This window comes from Bubalus bubalis, chromosome 11 (genome assembly GCF_019923935.1).
Source record: "Bubalus bubalis isolate 160015118507 breed Murrah chromosome 11, NDDB_SH_1, whole genome shotgun sequence".
Taxonomy (NCBI): domain Eukaryota; kingdom Metazoa; phylum Chordata; class Mammalia; order Artiodactyla; family Bovidae; genus Bubalus; species Bubalus bubalis.
The window spans coordinates 2,285,896-2,304,251 of NC_059167.1; the positions used below are offsets into that span (position 1 = coordinate 2,285,896).

An 18,356-nucleotide genomic window follows, 5' to 3' on the forward strand; every position below is an offset into this window, starting at 1 on the left:
GTGAGTGACTTGGCACGCACGCAGGGTACACATGGGACGATTTGAGAATAAGAGAGTCCCAAGCAAGCCACAGCTTGGCACCAGCCTAGGGAGGTGGCCGGGGGTCAGGGGACAGGAGAAGGTGAGGGCGGCTCTGAAGGGGGTCCAGCCCTTCACGCTCCGTCGGGAGTGGGAGGGCAAAGGCAAGTTGAGATGCTGAGGCCGATCACAGGATTTGCTGCCTCGCAGATGTAAGAGATTGCTTTTTGGAAATGGAAAATTGCTTTTTGTTGCTTCAAAGCCAACTATAACTAGATAAATAAACCATAGGAGAAATAAACCACAGGAGAAATATTTTTAAAAAATGAACTTTTCTGCTGTTATGTGCAGCTTCAGCTTTTTAGTGCCTAGATTTGGTGGCCTCAATAGAACATGTAGACAGAGATGCCCAGCTGTACAGCATCCGTTTTCCACACTCAGCGTGTATGTCTATCGTCTTGATGGGGTCTGGGGTGAGCCTGACTCTCAAAGAGAGGAAATGAAGAGTCGGGGTAAACCAGTTTCCCCACAAACGATCATTTTCTCATCCGTGATTGGCTTTCAGCATTGTATTGGGAATCAAACTGTGTCCAAAACATGGATTAAATGTTTATGTCTCTTGATCTCCACAAGCCTGAAAGATAAGTAGGTCGTGGTGGCTTTCGCAGTGTCACCGAGGTTTTTCTCTGAAAGCTGTTTCAGCGCGACTGGCGTTATCTGTGCTGGGCAGCGTGCGGTCGCCACGGCCTGAAAACACCGCTCAGACCCAGGGCAGGAGACGGGCGTGTGGCTGGTCCTTCCTGCGTCTTGGTGGTGGGAGAGGGTGGGAGGACTGCAAGGCAGAATGGTGTTTTCACTCGAGAGGTGCTTTCCACTTAGAGGAGTGGATTTGGGGGAAAGGCCACTTACCCCTTCTCTGCGACTACATGACGCTCAGGTGCCCAGCGGGTTCCACCTGTTAGGCTGGAGCCGCTTGGCACAGTCGTCGAGGCCTCCACTAAACCACTGCCAAGGGAAGGATCCAGGGCTGGGCTCGCGGTCTGGACACCCTGCCGCCCCTCCTGGCTGGGGGGAGGCCCTGGGGCTGCCCGGGGTCCCCGTCGGCCTCTCTCACCCAGCCGCACGTCCTCGCACAAGCCACTCCTAGAGGCTTTGTGGTGTCTGTGTCTGTGGTCAGTGACTCCGTGTTGGAGGAGTTCCTTGACAAGCCTCTGGGTTTCAACCCCCCAGAAATGCCCCTAAAAGTATGCTGGGGGCTGCTCTCTGGGCTGGGGTAATAACCAGTGTTTCCAGAGCAGGGACCAGTTTCCAGCCCCGGTGCTGAGCACCCAGCAAGGTCATGACGCTTTTGGAGAGTCTGTAGTCTCCCGGGGTTCCCAGGTCGTATGGTGGTAAAGAACCCGCCTGCCGGTGTGCCTGGTTCAGGTAGATCCTCTGGAGAAACTGCAGCCCACTCCAGTACTGTTGCCTAGGAAATCCCATGGACAGCGGAGCCTGGTGGGCTGTAGTCCGTGAGGGCAAAGTGTCAAACACGACTGAGCGACTGAAGAATACCCACAGGTTCCCCGGGGAGGCAGCTGGGAACTGGCAGGACAGTTAATGTTCAGGTCTCTGTGTTGATGGCACAGCCGCCAGGCCTCAGAGGAGGGACAGATGAAGATCAAATCAGGGGACGCCTCTTGGGAGACGCACCCAGAGTTTCTGCCCGTCAGGCGGGCTGTTGTGCAGAAGGGGCTAGTGTCCGTTTTCAGTCATAGCTCAGTAGCTGAGGGACCCAAGGGCAGTAGGGTCCAGACCTCTGTGTCATGGTCTGAACAGCCCCGGATTCTTTATCTACTTGCCCAGCTATGTCCCTGCCTCTTGGAGGACAGGATGGTTTCCTCATTACATTGTTCCCACAGCAGGTGTGAAGACGGTGTTATTCAGTGAATGGGCGAGTCTGAGAAAGATGGGCAAGCCAGCTCCTGTTTCCGGAGCCTTAGCACAGAGGCACAAGGTGCCTCCTGCCCTGCCAGAGCGTCTGGCAGGCCAGTAGGGGATGGTTGTGTATTTATTTTCTTATCTAGCTGCTTAGCTGGGCTTCCCTGGTGGCTCAGAAAGTAACGAATCCGCCCGCAATGCAGGAGACCCTGATTCAATCCCTGGGTTGGGAAGATCCCATGGAGAAAGGAATGGCAATCCACTCCAGTATTCTTGCCTGGAAAATTCCATGGACAGAAGAGCCTGGTGGGCCATAGTCCTTGGGGTCGCAGAGTCGGACATGACTCAGCGACTCACACACACACACACACACACACAGCTAGTACTACTTGTTTTTAATTAGAGTAAAATACACAGGTTATGAATGTACCGCCTTGGTCGTTCGTAAGCACGCAGTCCAGTGGCATCGAGGTCTTCCACACTGTCTTGCAGCTGCCCCTGCCCATTCTCTGCAGAACCACCTTCATCTTGGAAGACTGAAACTCTGTGCCCATTCGACGACTCCCATCCCCTTCTCCTCGCAGCCCCTGGCAACCACCGTTCTACTTTGTCTCTCATGAATCTGACTATTCTGAGTTAAGCAGAATCATACAGTATTTGTTTTCTGTGATAGAAAGTGAACCTGCTCTGGCGTGTCCAACTGTTTCGGGCCCCATGGACCGTAGCCCGCCAGACTCTTCTGTCCATGGGATTCTCCAGGCAGGAGTACTGGAGTGGGTTGCCATTCCCTCCTCCAGGGGGTCTTCCCCACCCAGGGATCAAACCCAGGTCTCCCGCGTTGCAGGCAAGCTCTTTACCCCTGAGCCACTGAAGGTTCACCTCTGTTGTAGCAGGTGTCGAAACTTTTCTTTTCTTTTAAGGCTGAATAAAACTCCATTCATATATTTACCAAATAGTCTGTATCCGTTCACCATCCATGGACGCTGGCTGCTTCCGCGCTTGTCTTTTGTGAATAGTGCGCCTGTGAACATGGGCGTGTGAGCAACTGTTTGAGTTCCCGCTTTCAGCTCTTTTGAGCCTCTGCCCAGAGGTGGAGCTCCCACATCCTGCGGTGAGTCTGTGTGTGACTGAGGACCCTCCACGCCGTTCTCCATAGCGGCCACACGGTTTCAAGGGAAAGCCCCAGTTAATTCCTTTGTGTCTTGCCTCTCCTCCGTGAGCCTTACAAACGCAGCCTTCCTTCCTTCTGCTCCAGTTACGTCCGTTGAACTTGGCTGATGACCACACTTGCACAGTCAGTCCAGATTTGGGAGTTCCCTCTAACCTCCCCAGGGCTTCCCTGGTGGCTCAGAGCGTAAAGCGTCTGCCTACAGTGCGGGAGACCCGGGTTCAATCCCTGGGTCGGGAAGATCCCCTGGAGAAGGAAATGGCAACCCACTCCAGTACTCTTGCCTGAAAAATCCCATGGACTGAGAAGCCTGGTAGGCTACAGTCCATGTGGTTGCAAAGAGTTGGACACGACTGAGCGACTTCACTTCACTTCTGACCTCCCCAAACTACCTTTAAAAATGCTGAGCTCATCCCATTGGCCCCTGGGCAGAGAACTCTGGGGCAGACTCTGGGGAGTCCTGGGCTGCTCCCGAGATTAAGCTGGAACCGAACTGGCCCTGAGGCCAGCCGACTTCACAAAGTATGCGAAGATACTTGGGCCCCCTGATGCAAAGAACTGACTCATTGGAAAAGACCCTGATGCTGGGAAAGATTGAGGGCAGGACAAGAAAGGGGAGACAGAGAATGAGATGGTTGGATGGCATCATTGACTCAATGGACGTGAGTTTGAGTAAACTCCTGGAGATGGTGATGGACAGGGAGGCCTGGCGGGCTGCAGGCCATGGGGTCACAGAGAGCTGGGCACGACCAAGCAACTGATCAACAACAAACTGGCCTGAGACTTGTAGCTCTTGGAACAGCTGCTCAGCTTTCCTCAACTCCACCGTTTTAATTGTGATTAGTAGGTTCATTTGCATCTAAAAGGAGCCGTTTTCTTATCAACACCATTGAGCTGGGAACCAGTGTGCTCCGTTTATACAGAGTGGCCCATTTTAACCAGGCCCATTAAGCAGTAAAAGTAAATGTGGGTGTTTTACAAATGCAAATATGTCATGCAAATAATGTACTTTATGCTGAATGATGCCTTGGTTTTCATATGTAAAATTAGAAACTGTGTGGCACAAAGATAATGACGAGCACCTTTGCATCTGTTCCTGAGACGCATCTCGAGCTGGTGCCTCTCAAACTGCAGCCCAGGTTTCCAGCAGCCTTTCTTCAGTCTACTCAAACAGGCATTCCATAGTATCAAAAATATACATGTACTTATCTAGTTATTTATGTATTCCTAAGTAATCAAGAAATCACAGAAAAGGGGAGTCCCAATTACCAAATGTATTACTTACAATCAAAGATGAGATTTGTAATTTTGTTTCCATTTTTAAAGATTTTTAAGTTTTTATCTGAGATGATGGTAGCAGAAGAAGACGTGTTACTTACTATATAGGCTAGTTCATTTGTAAGAGAATTGTGTCTACCAAGAGATTTTTTTAAGAAATCTTACTGTGTGAAATGATTCTGTTTTCTACTATTTGACACCAGCCCTTGTGTGCAATGAACGTGGCTAAATTCTGGGGGTCCCTACCTCCATGGGGTTCCTGGGCTTTGGAAAGGTGCACGTCTATGGAAAGAGAATTCAAGGTATAAGGCATCAAGTCGGGAACCCCCAGAGGATCGGTTGCCAAATTGAGTATACGGAAATCACCAAATTGAGAGTGGGGGAGGTACCAGTGAGGGAGACCAGGAAACGACCCAGGCTGTGAGTTGAACCGTAAAGGGTGGGTGGGAGTTGATCAGGCGGAGAGAACACGGGAGCAAGACCTTTCAACCAAGGGGAGCAGACTTTGGAGACTGCAGAACTCAGGATGGGACTGGAGCCTACAGGCCAGGGCCAAAACCCAGCCAAACCCAGATTCATTGTGTAATTAGGAAAAACCAGTAATAATAAGGTCAGCCTCGCCTTGGTGCACGTGGGCAGGCACCACGCTAGGGGGGCCAGGCTGCAGTCATCCGGGCCTCGGCTCTGGGTGGGGGCCCCCGTGACCCAGAGAGGAGAACTCGGCGCGCGCCCAGCCCCAGTCTTCGCTAGCACGCGGCAGGGTGATGGGGCCAGGTGGGTCTGGAGGCACTGGGTGATGTTGGATGACGGGCAGGCTAAGAAGCCGCTGGTTCTGGCAGTGGGAGGTGAGCAGAGACCAGGGGTGGCGGAGGGAGGGAAGAGTCCAGAGGAGGAGAGGGCAGTAGGGATGTTGCTTGAGCAGAGGAGGAGCAGACACGGGTAGATATAATGGGGATGAGTGAGCTTCTCCGGCTCGGCTTTAGCTCCAGAAAAGAGGGGTGACGTCTCTGCCTGATGAGGTGTGGAAAGGCAGGTTTGGGGCTTGGTGGATGCAGAGAAGCGTGAGGCCAGCCTAGTGGAGTTGCTGACCATAGGTAGTGGTTTTTGGCAGGGGGCGGTTTCATCTTCCAGAGGACACACGGGAGTGTTGATAGCGAACCGTGTGGGACTCGAGATCTCTGAAGGAGAGAGTTTCGCTTTGGGGCCCAAGATGCGGCTTCAGTCACTCAGAGCTGCTTACAGTGGAAAAGGGACAGAGAAGCTTCTGACACAGACACCAGAAGGGGCAGAGGGTGCCCTGCGGCCAGTCTTAGCAAGGGATCTCTATACTTTTTCAATCCGTTCAGTTCAGTTCAGTTCAGTCGCTCAGTCTGTCCACCAACAATAAATCAAAAGAAAGTCTCAAGGTTGTAAAGGTCTTTCCAGACCCACTCTCACAACATACTTCTTACGGTAACAGGATTAGTCAGATGGTTTCTGTTAAGGAGAAACATGTCCTCGAGCAAGATACATTGTTGTTATATAATCATTAGCACAGAGCTTAAGGGAAAACATAGCCTCAGGCAAGATGTGTTGTGTGTTGTGTAATCATTAGCTCCTGGCTTAAAGAAAGGTAGTCTTAGGTGAAATAGATAGTTGGCATAACAGTTCAGAGCTTAAGAAAAGAGGTCTTAGTGACTAAGAAGAAGGAATGTAGAAAAAAAAGTCCCTTCTCTCCCCCCTCCCCCTCCTCCTTCCTCCCCCTCCCCTCTCCTCCTCCTCAACCTACCTAAGAACTAGCTTAGTGTCTGGAGACATTTTTATTTTTTATTTTATTATTATAATTTTTAATTTTTTGGCTGTACTGCATGGAATGTGAGATCTTAGTTTCCTGACCAGGGATTGAACCTGCATCCCCTGCAGTGAGTCTCATCCATTCATTTATTTATTTGGCTGTGCCGGGCCTTAGCTGGGCCCCTCTGGATCGTCACCGCGTCCTGTGGGCTCCTTTGTCGCGCGCATGGACTCTCTGTGATGCACAGACTCAGCTGCTCTGCGGCATGTGGAATCTTAGCTCCCTGAGCAGGGATTGCACCCACGTCCCCCACGTTGCAGGATGAGCTCTTAACCACTGGACCACCAGGGAAGCCCCAAGACACTTTTCATTTGTTACAGCTGAGGAGAAATGGTGCTGGTATCCAGGGGGTGGAGGCAGGGAGGCTGCCGAACACCGCAGGACCCACGGGGCAACCCCCACAACAGAGAGCATCCGGCCCCAAAGGTCAGCAGCGCTGAGGTCGCGAAACCCTGGCTCAGGTCAGCATCACCTCTCAAACGCATTTGAGGAGGGCAGCCCTAAACTTCTTAGCGTATTCTGTGAAACGTTATTGATGTGTTTAACAGTACACAGTAGGTCCTAGTCCAGAGCAGCCGCCTCTGTCTGACGCTCACAGCCCCTCTGCCCGTGGTGTACCCAGGGCCTTGGCTGCGGTGGGCATACAGGGATGGTTTGCAGGTGGATCCAGTTGGAGGCTGGATGAGTCTCCAAGTTTTAACATTTGGCTAAGGGCGCGACTTAGCACAAGGTGACGAAGGGATTTCGTGTCTCACTAAGACCCAGGTTTTTCCCTCAGAGCGATAGTTTCTGTGATCCTTGCTGGTGATGGTTTGATCACATTGCTAATGCCTTCCCAGTGATTGTCAGGGGCTTCCCAGGTGGCAGTAGTGGGAAAAAATCCATCCGCCAATGCAGGAGACCTAAGAGATGTGGGTGCAATCTCTGGGTCCCGAAGATCCCCGGAGGAGGGCATGACAACCCACTCCAGAATTCTTACCTGGAGAGTCCCATGTACAGAGGAGCCTGGAGGGCTACAGCTTTCTTTAGAGAAGTTGGCATCTATGGAGCTGCTTCTCCCAGCCTATTGATTTTTAGACACCGTTCATTACTACTTTGGGTGGAGGAACATTTGCAAATGAGATGTTCTCAAAGCATGCGTAAGGGGAAGAGGAAGGTGAAGGTGTGGTTAGCTCTTCCCTCATAAAAATGAAGATGAGAGCCAGCCTGGGAGAGTCCCCAGGATGTAGGAGGAAGCAGGGCGCCGGGCACGCCACCGCGCGTCTCTGAACTGCAGCCCCTTTGTAATCGAGATGACCGCCGCGATGGCTGCCGTGCTCGGAGCATCCTCTGTACATGTGTCGTCTGTTTAATTCTCTAACGCTGCACTGTGACTGTCCCCAGTTTATAGGCGTGGAGTTGAGATGCGGACAGATGCAAAGACTTTCTGCCTTGTGTTTTCAGCAGTCAGGTTCCTGGAGTCCACATCTTGTGCCGCTGCTCTGCTGCCTGAAGCCTGGCAGGCCAGCTCCAGCCTCGGGAGGGGCCGGGTTGGGACAGGCTGGTGTCACCACCTCCCTTTCCCCTGCCTGGTCGGTTTGGGCTTTCTGCTTTTTCGTGTGCTCTGGGCCAGTCTGGCAGAGATGTTAACTTCAGGGACCTTCAGAGAGACCGAATATAAGGTCGTCTTTCACTGCCCAGAACTCTTCTTCGGGAGTCCTTCTTGTATTCATCCTTTCCCTCTCCGTCTCTGTCTCTCTCTCTCACTTTATGTTAAAACTTTTTGTTATGGTGTAAAATAAACATACCATCAAGCATACTGTCCTAACCATTCAAGTGGACTGTTGAGGAGTGTCACGTGCGTTCACGGCAGCGGTGAGCCAGCCTACAGAGCTCTTCTCGCCTCACGAAAATGAGACTCTGCACCCAGTAACTGAGTCCCTAGTCCTGCTGCCTGCCCCCTCTGCCTTCCCCAGCCTCCCCCAGCCTCCCCCAGCCTCCCCCAGCCTCCAGGAACTCCCGCTCTGTCTTGTCTCTGTGAGCGCGACTGCTGCGGTCACATACAGTCTTTGTCCTTGGTGACTGGAGTGTCCCACTCAGCACGATGTGCTCCGGGTTCATCATGTTGTGTCCTGTTTTCTAGGTCCACCAGTTCTCATTCTGCAGCCGGGTTCTTAGGGAAAAACAAATACTTTATAAAAAGTTGTTCCTGTTGTTCAGTTGTTCGGTCGTGTCTGACTCTCTGACGCCGTGGACGGAGCACACTGGGCTTCCCTGTCCTTCACTAATTCCGGCAGTTTGCTCAGACTCATGTTTGTTGAGTTGATGATGCCATCCAACCATCTCATCCTCTGTTACCCTCTTCTCCTCCTGCCCTTAGACTGTACTTAGAATACACAGTGTTTTCCTTAATTTTCTTAGGCTCACAGAATGTCCAGGCTGGTGAATATGGGTATGGTTCTTGCCAGAACCTCCCAGGGTCTTACTGTTCAGCCAGTCCTGCTCATGATGAAAGCCCATGGGTGTCACATGACCGATGACGCCATCATACCAAGGGCCACCTTGGGGCCAGGCAGCCTTCTGACGTCAGTGTCCCTCTGGGAATTGCCAGAACCTAGCAGCGAGCATGAGTGCCGGGGCAGTGCGTCTCCAGCAGATGCTGGCCGTGCTGCCTGGACCGTAGGGCACCTCCCTTGGGACTTGCTGGCTCAGCCCTGGTCTTCCTGGTCAGCTGGGCCCGTGTTCTCAGATGTCAGTTCACAGGCTGCCTTTTCTGGCAAGCCGGGCCCTCTTAACCCATTGGTCGACTTCCTTTGCCACATGTGGGTTTGGTTCTTCATGGCTGAAGGTCGTGGGATTGTGTTAGAGTGCCAGTGAAATAGGACGTTTGTGGTGCCAGCGTTGGGTCATTTCTTCTGGTCTGAGCCCATGGGTCTGTCTGTCATGTATGGAGAGCTGATTGCTTTTTCTACCCTGGGGTTTTTCCTCGGAGAGAGTCCTAGGGAAACACCATCTATAGCCTTCTTGCATGGAGGAGAACAGCCCAGGGCTGAGCGCCAGAAGCCTGCAAGAGAAGCCGGAGGATGAGAAACGAAGTCGAGGCTGTTGCCGGTGTCTCTGTGGCGCGTTGGGCTGCGCTCGGACTTGACCGCTGACGCGCCATGATGAGCTGGACATGTCCCTCCTCCTCCATACCTACAGCATGGGAGGCAGACCCTGCCCTGCTCACTCGCAGGTGGGAGGATCCCACTGGATGCGTCGATGACCGCTGTAATTTGGGAATGTGAGCACCACTCCGGGGGGATGTTCAGTTCAGTTCAGTTGCTCAGTCGTGTCCGACTCTTTGCAACCCCATGAATCGCAGCACGCCAGGCCTCCCTGTCCATCATCAACTCCCAGAGTTCACGCAGACTCACGTCCATCGAGTCAGTGATGCCATCCAGCCATCTCATCCTCTGTCATCCCCTTCTCCTCCTGCCCCCAATCCCTCCCAGCATCAGAGTCTTTTCCAATGAGTCAACTCTTCGCATGAGGTGGCCAAAGTACTGGAGTTTCAGCTTCAGCATCATTCCTTCCAAAGAACACCCAGGGCTGATCTCCTTCAGAATGAACTGGTTGGATCTCCTTGCAGTCCAAGGGACTCTCAAGAGTCTTCTCCACCACCACAGTTTAAAAGCATCAATTCTTCGGCGCTCAGCCTTCTTCATAGTCCAACTCTCGCATCCATACATGACCACAGGAAAAACCATAGCCTTGACTAGACGGACCTTTGTTGGCAAAGTAATATCTCTGCTTTTGAATATGCTATCTAGGTTGGGCATAACTTTCCTTCCAAGGAGTAAGCGTCTTTTAATTTCATGGCTGCAATCACCATCTGCAGTGATTTTGGAGCCCCAAAAAATAGAGTCTGACACTGTTTCCACTGTTTCCCCATCTATTTCCCATGAAGTGATGGGACCGGATGCCATGATCTTCATTTTCTGAATGTTGAGCTTTAAGCCAACTTTTTTACTCTCCTCTTTCACTTTCATCAAGAGGCTCTTTAGTTCCTCTTCACTTTCTGCCATAAGGGTGGTGTCATCTGCATATCTGAGGTTATTGATACTTCTCCCCGCAGTCTTGATTCCAGCTTGTGCTTCTTCCAGCCCAGCATTTCTCATGATGTACTCTGCATAGAAGTTAAATAAGCAGGGTGACAATATACAGCCTTGACGTACTCCTTTTCCTATTTGGAACCAGTCTGTTGTTCCATGTCCAGTTCTAACTGTTGCTTCCTGACCTGCATACAGATTTCTCAAGAGGCAGGTCAGGTGGTCTGGTATTCCCATCTCTTGAAGAATTTTCCACAGTTTATTGTGATCCACACAGTCAAAGTTTGGCATAGTCAATAAAGCAGAAATAGATGTTTTTCTGGAACTCTCTTGCTTTTTCCATGATCCAGCGGATGTTGGCAATTTGGTCTCTGGTTCCTCTGCCTTTTCTAAAACGAGCTTGAACATCAGGAAGTTCACGGTTCACGTATTGCTGAAGCCTGGCTTGGAGAATTTTGAGCATTACTTTACTAGCGTGTGAGATGAGTGCAATTGTGTGGTAGTTTGAGTATTCTTTGGCATTGCCTTTCTTTGGGACTGGAATGAAAACTGACCTTTTCTAGTCCTGTGCCCACTGCTGAGTTTTCCAAATTTGCTGGCATATTGAGTGCAGCACTTTCACAGCATCATCTTTCAGGATTTGAAATAGCTCAACTGGAATTCCATCACCTCCACTAGCTTTGTTCATAGTGATGCTTTCTAAGGCCCACTTGACTTCACATTCCAGGATTTCTGGCTCTAGGTCAGTGATCACACCATCATGATTATCTGGGTCATGAAGATCTTTTTGGTACAGTTCTTCTGTGTATTTGAGGACCCACTTAAGGAGCTCCTGTGGCCCCTGCCCAGGGCGGTGACCGCTGGTAACACAGATGAGTGGCACTTAGGTCACTGAGTAAGGAGGGTCCTCAGTCTACCTCCGCAAACACCGCCCCACTCCCCACCCCTTGACTGGCCATGTGAGTGAGTGGTTTCCGGGGTGGCTTGAGTTGTTGGTGAGTCACAATGTTGTGTCTGACTCTTTGTGACCCATGGACTGCATCGGGCCAGGCTCCCCTGTCCTTCACTGTCGCCCAGAGTTTGCTCAAACTCAGGGCAGGCTGCAGTCCATGGGCCTGTACCGAAGGCCTGTACCATTACAGACTCAGTGGACAGAGGTGTGTGTTAGTCACTGGGTTATGTCCAGCACTGTGCGACCCCCCTGTAGTCCATGGCAGTGCTGGACGCAACTGAGTGACACACACACACTGAAACACATCCACACACTGACACACACACGTCCACTGAGTCTGTAACACTATCTGATATCTCATCCTCTGCCTTCTCCTTTTGCCTTCAGTATTCCCCTGCCTCAGGGGCTTTTCCAATGAACAGGCTTTTCTCCATAGGTGACTAGCTTGCTTATTGGAGCTTATTGGAGCTTCAGCTTCAGAGTCACTCCTTCCAATGAATATTTAAGGCTGATCTCCTTTGGAATGGACTGGTTGGATCTCCTTGCTGTCCTAGGGACTCTCAAGAGTCTTCTCCAACACAGTTAGAAGATGTCATTTGGGAGCAGCCATCCCAAAGAAGAGTATGAGATATAAGGCCAGTGAGCCCAAAAGCTTCGCAGTGAGCACAGCAGAGAACGGGTCACCTGAGGGACAGAGACCACAGGTGAATTCGAGCATCACGGCAGGGGCCACGTCAGGGCGGGCAGGGGCCACGTCAGGGCGGGCAGGGGCCACGTCAGGGCGGGCAGGGGGCGGCGGCTCCCTGTGCGTAAGCACGGCAGTCCCCGCCGTGGCCGGGGTGTAGGTGCATTAGCGGGACGCTGTGGACGTCTCTGAGTGGATTTCCATCCTACAGAGGACGTTGTGCATCTACAGCACCGGGTTTACCCAGTGTCCTCTCTTCCCCACGTTCATTCCACGCCTGCTGTCCACTCCGTTTTCAGCCAAATCAGGGTCAGGATGAAGAGGAGACTTGGAGGGAAGCAAGCTGGATATTGAGGCTTCTGCAATAGTAGCCTGTTCTTGAATTCTCCAGAAGCAGCAGCTCCTCTGTAATGAGGTCCTCTGTTTTTAATTCCCTTTAGACATCAGGTGATGCAGTGTTGACAACAGCCAGGTGGATGTTTCCTGCTTTCTTATAAAAATAAGGTGGGAAAGCCTCAGGAGCCGGCTGGGGTTGTGAAATGATACTCTTAAGCATTTTCATGCACTTCACTCTTCATGGGACTTTGAACAGCCTCAGATTGGAAGCAGACGGGAGTCCGAGAGAAGAGCGCTCTGCTGGCTGCTGGCACCCAGCGGCTCTGAGACCCGGGCAGGTCCTCTGTTGTGCACAGCTCCGGGCACGTGGGGGGCCCCCGCTACCAGCGCCACCGCGGGGACGCAGCAGCCTCGCTTGCCCTGGGCAGGGTGGACCCGAGCCAGAGTCAAACAGAAGCTCCATCATTTACGTCAGGGCTCACGCCGTGCGTTTTCCGACGCGTCTGACGTTATTCTGACGTGTTTGTGTGCAGCAGCACTGTTCCTCTCCCTTCTCTGCTCCTCACAAGTCCCCGTACCTGCTGTGCCGTTTGTATCCCCGGGAGTGAAGTCTTGGTCAACAGGGTGTGTCCCTGACATCTCTCCTTCTTGTTAACAAGTTGCATTATTGGAGACCCTGATTGACTCTCGAAGCATTCACTGTCAAGTCCTTCAGACTTTTGTTCTGTATATAGATGTGTGTGTGTGTGTGCATGTTCGCCAAACTTCCAGACGTGTATTCAGACCCGCTTTTTTATTTTTTTTTAATGTTGAAGGTGATTGATAATGCCTTAACCAGGATCGTTTGCCACATTGTATTTTGGAGAAAGTAATTTAGGCCACCTCTGGGGCTGGCTGTAGTAACAGTTTTGACTAAGTGCTCACTAACATGAATCTAAACCAACCCTTGATTTAGAATCACCTCCTTTCCACTCCAAGGATATTTTCCTAAGACTGGCTAGGTTATAAAGTTTTTCACTGGGTGTCTTAAAACAGTGAAAATGCTGGTCTATAAATGTAATAAAGTGTCTTTGTGATGCATTGATCTTTCCACTTTTCTTGCCTCTCCTGTTACAGAACTGTGAGTGGTAACATAGCTGCAAAATGTTTTATAGGATACGGAGTGCAACAGTGTAAGCCAAGAAATTGAAAACGGGAGGGGAGAGGGAGGCGCTCAAGGTCAGATCTGTGTGTTAAGGATGGTGGCAGAAACGCCAGAAGGGAAACTTGGCTTTGCCCTGGGCCGGTGGCACCGGAAGTGGTGGAAAACCTGCTGCCCTCAGAAGACATGGATGGGAGTTCTTGACCTCATGAAGTCATAAAGTGAGGAGCAGTTTAGTGAAAGTTGTGAGCTTTGGCGTTGAACTGAGGTTGCCGTTTTGTTTGCTTGCAAATGGTTTCTGTGCCCGAGAGAAAGAGGAGGGTTGAGATGGTGATCAGAATACCCACACAGACGGGTTCTGCGCTTTGAAAGATGAAGCCCACTCATCATTCAATGAGCCTAACACTCTCCAAAGCTGCGTTTTCGGAGGGTATCGATAGTGCGTAGCTGGGACGGTGTTTTGAAGCCACTTGGAAGGACGTGTTTGTAGGCCGTCCCCCGAGCGAGTATGGACGGCTCTTGCTCACGCTGCTTTCTCTTCCGTTTCAGCACATCAGGTCCACCCCTCTGGCCAGGCAGCACCTTCTTCAAGAGGAACGGAGCCCTCCTGCAAGGTAGGTCTCTGCACGCCCCCGCCCCCGCGCCCCCACCCTACTCGAGGTGGGGGGACTCCTGCCCTGTGCCGGGGTGACTCCTGTGGGGTGGCCCTGTGTCTCCACGTCTCTTTCTTCTGTCCTCCCCTTGTCTCCTGGTTGCTGTGACTCGTTGGTCTGAGATGAGACGGTTTCTTTGGTCTGTCATCACTGGTCAGATTCAAGAAGCGCTTGGCTTGCTTTGGTGAAATTGGAATTACGCGTAATGATGTCATGGTGACAGAGATGGGTTGAGAAAACCGCAGTCAAACCCCCTTACGGATTGCCCGTGCTTGGGCTCCGAGGAATGCTGTGCGTGTTTGGGCACTTGGGCCTCGTGGAGATGCACTTCTTGCTTGCTGTCCGACGTCCACGGGTGCCCAGAGGGTGACTGTGGCGGGTTCGGAGGTTCAGAGGTCACACCCGTACCTCATGTCCCTGCAGGTGTCAGTTGCGGGGGCCCAGCGGGGCGTTCTCCCTGCTGTCCATTCCGTCCTCAGCTGCCTGACAACTTCCTATCCCATGCGCTCAAGGAATTCAAACTGCCTTTCATCTCTAATTTTGCTGTCAAGCGTCTTTAGAAATGGCCACAGTCAAAGAAGACTACGTGGCTAAAGATAGCAAGATACCTGCTGTCTACTTTGAGAAAGTGTTTGGGGAGATGACCGTTCAGAATGCCTGCCCTGCAGACCGGCTGGAGTCTGCTGCCCCCGAGGGTCTTGACTTGGCCTCGCCGCTAGCCTCTCTTGACTGGCTGGGCCTCACAGGGGCACCACTGACCCGAAGCAAGTGGGTTGCTGGTGCCAAGAGCTTCGGACCTGTCCTGGGCTCTAGATTGAGGAGTTTCAGTGAACCTTGGTTGGTTGAGAGCTGCTAAGCCTCTTTTTCTTAAAAGTACACGCCGAGGGTCAGCCATTGGGGGAGAGAGCAGACTGAAATGCAGCTAAGGAAAGAGGTATTTAACTTCAGGTTTCCAGAGTGGCTCAGGCAGCTGTGAGAGATGCCGTCACCTTTGTGAAGTTGTTCTCAAGGCCATACAATTGCATGCTTTTTTAATATAGCCTGTGAAACTGGGGACTTAAGACTTCTTTGTGTCTTTACTTGATCCCAGTGAAATTTAGGCAGGCAGGTCTGGTTAATTCTGATTTTAATAACCGTTATAGATATCCTATTTAAGAAAAAAATTGGAAAATGCCTCCACTCTCAAATATTGACATAATTTAAAAAATATATACTCAACACTGCCTTCAGAAAGTGTAAATGATGAGCCTTTGGGTTTTCTCGAGTGGATTTCAAAATTGTATGCATCTTTATTTTTCCTCTAGACCTGTAGCAATGATATGAATGTCATTCATGGTTGGATTGTTTTCACAAAAGTGATTTTATTTACTGAGAGCATTTTCCTACAGGGTTTTTATTCATTAAGTTCCACATTAGGGAAGATTTGCTCTAAGCATGTTAGTGTTTGGTTATTTCGACGGGGCACATGCATGAGGGAAAAATTGATAAGTTTTCTGAAGTTGAGCGATTTCATCGTGAGATTCTGTCTCATTGGGTGGTAGACATCGTTTCTATTCTTTAGAGGGTTAAACATTCCTAATTACTCTTAGGCATTGAGAATTGAATTATTACAGATTTCAGATGCTCGTTGAATCCGCATCCAATTCAGTACGTCGTATTAATTTTTTTTGTACATGTGGAAATCAGGATCATGGTGAGAATTCGGGAGTGGGTGGAGATTTATTAATGGTGTTTCCTGTTTCTTCACTTGCTGTATCTGTATAGAGAGTTTGCGAGACACTTACATCATGGTAAGATTTTTAAAACTATGTGTATTCTTCTAAATTAATACCTTTTTATTTTATTAAGGTATAGTTGATTTACAATGTTGTATTAGTTTCTGTTGTACAACAACTTGATTTGGCTCTGAATCTATATATATACGTTTTTCATATTCTTTTCCATTGTGGTTGCTCACAGGATATTGAGTGGAGGCCCTTGCTCTACAGTAGGACTGGGTGTTGATCCATCCTGATGTCATAGTTCGCACCTGCCCGTCCCAGATTCCAGGTCCCTCCCTCCCCAGCCTCTCCCCTCCCTCTTGACCACCATAAGTCTGCCTGCTAGGTCTGTCAGCCTGCTCCTGTTTTGTAGATATTCGTCGTACGTTGGGGTTTCTTTGGTGGACAGTGCTCATTAAGAAGTTGCTGATGCTCACGAGCAAAAGTTTCACAGTAAAGACAGGGGCAGAGAAAGAAGGGAGCTGCCCAGTCATGCCAGCGGAAGGTTTAGCTTAGGATCAAGTAGAAGAAAGCGTAGCCGATTTATGCCGCTGTCTCGTCTTTGTACTTGATATTTTCCGTATATGTCCACTTTTTTCTTTTACTGTCTGTGGGAAGCAGGAAGGTGTTTTCCTGGATAATCAGGCTGGGAGAGAACTCTGTTACGAGGATCAGCCACAGGCATAGGGACAGCAGGCCAAGAAGATGCCTTAGAGAGCTGAGTTCTAGGAGCAGAGTAGAAGGTGACGCTTGGTCACACAGGGACCCGTGGCCAGCCAGCAAAGCCCAGCTGTGACCGTCGGCCCTGACGACAGGCAGAACCGGCGGAACCAGGCTGCCCCGGGCCGGGGAGGACCTGCTCTGTGGCCTGGCCCTAGGGGCTGAGACTGGAGGAATCTAGAAGCTGCAGAAGGAGCAGATAGGCCAGGTACTTCGAGGGCTGGGCCTTGGTTTTGTCAGGAGGGAGGGCACATGGGGCCACCGCTTCCTGGGAGAGCTGACAGTTGCTGAAGGCCTTGGAGAAAGGGTTAGAGGGGGCGGTGCCCGGAGTGGCGCGGCGCCCGGAGGGGGAGCCACCGGAGCCCGCGGGCGCCAGAGGACAGGCTGAGCGCGCTGCGGGGCTCCCAGCGCGGAAACAGGGCCTTGTGGGCGCTTTGCAGTCATGCCTCAGGCGCTCCAGGGTGTGTCTTGGGAGAAAAGCTTCCAAAGAGGAAGTAATAGAAGGACAAGCCTGAGCCCAGTGGAACCCACTAGCCTAGTGGTCGCAGTGGGAGCTGGTGTGCATTGTCTGGTGGCCACTTGGTTTCTGAGCTGTTGAGCAGGGACGCAGCACTGTTGTTTTTTTCCAGCGTAAAACTGATTGCAGGAATCACCTGGAAGCGCTGGAGGTGCTGCCAGGCGGCCTCTGGGATCTGGTTCTTGCAGGGTCGCTGGCAAGAGGGCCTGCTGATTCATCTCACGGTTTTGAGGATAATGGGCTAAGATTTGGTTTGGATTACACCAGGCACGGGTACTTAACATAATTGGTCATTTCATCAATTCACAGTATTTATTTTAAATGCCATTTAGGCTGCAAGAGACAATTTTAGGACATTCACAGTCTCGGCGGGTAGAGAGCACTTCAGATCTTGTACAATAGACACCTAGCTGAGCGCCAGAAGGGACCAGCCCTTTGTTTAAAAGGGACCCAGGATGGAGCCCAACAGATGAGTGTGGCTCGTTCCGAGCCCTCAGGAGTGGCCAGCTGACAGGTGTCCCCGGCTGTCCCCTCTGCCTGTCTCTGCATGTCTCTGTGATGATCTCTGGGTGTGAAATACGTTTTTTAAACTATCTTTAAAAAAAACCTTTTTGTTGGAGTATGATTGATTTACAGTGTTGTATTAGTTTCAGGCATATAGCAAGGCTTCAGTTATACATACACATATGTCTGACTCTTTGTGACCCCATGGACTGTGGCCCACCAGGCTCCTCTGTCCATGGGATTCTCCAGGCAGGAAGAGTGGAGTGGGTTGCCATGCCCTCCTTCATGGGATCTTCCTTATCCAGGGATCAAACCTGAGTCTCCAGTGTCTCCTGCATTGGCGGGCAGGTTCTTTACCTCTAGCGCCATCTGGGAAGCCCACATATACATATATCTACTCCTTTTTAGACTCTCTTCCCCTATAACTTATTACAGAGTATGGAATAGGGTGTTCTTGTGAAATACGTTTTAAAATTTCTTCAGTTCAGTTCAGTGGCTCAGTCGTGTCTGACTCTTTGCGACCCCATGGCCTGCAGCACACCAGGCCTCCCTGTCCATCACCAACTCCCAGAGTTTACTCAGACTCATCTCCACTGAGTCAGTGATGCCATCCAGCCATCTCATCCTCTGTCCTCCCCTTCTCCTCCCACCTTCAACCTTTCCCAGCATCCGGGTCTTTTCAAATGTCAGCTCTTTGCATCAGGTGGCCATAGTATTAAATTTTCTTAGGTAAATTAAAATTTCTTAGGTATTAATAATTACATCTTATTTTCTTAATGAAAACAGTATTTTGTGTGTGT

At 50.9% G+C, this 18,356-nt stretch overlaps 1 protein-coding gene across 8 annotated transcripts in view; it reads left to right on the forward strand.

Moving 5' to 3' along the window:
- FOXN3 (forkhead box N3) overlaps nt 1-18,356 on the forward strand; it is a 437,882-nt gene that overhangs the window by 295,622 nt on the left and 123,904 nt on the right. For all 8 annotated transcript variants that reach the window (XM_006061481.4, XM_006061480.4, XM_006061479.4 and 5 more), the window contains one exon: nt 13,952-14,016. In XM_006061481.4, the coding sequence (XP_006061543.1) occupies nt 13,952-14,016 (65 nt within the window). The remainder of the gene's footprint in view (nt 1-13,951; nt 14,017-18,356) is intronic.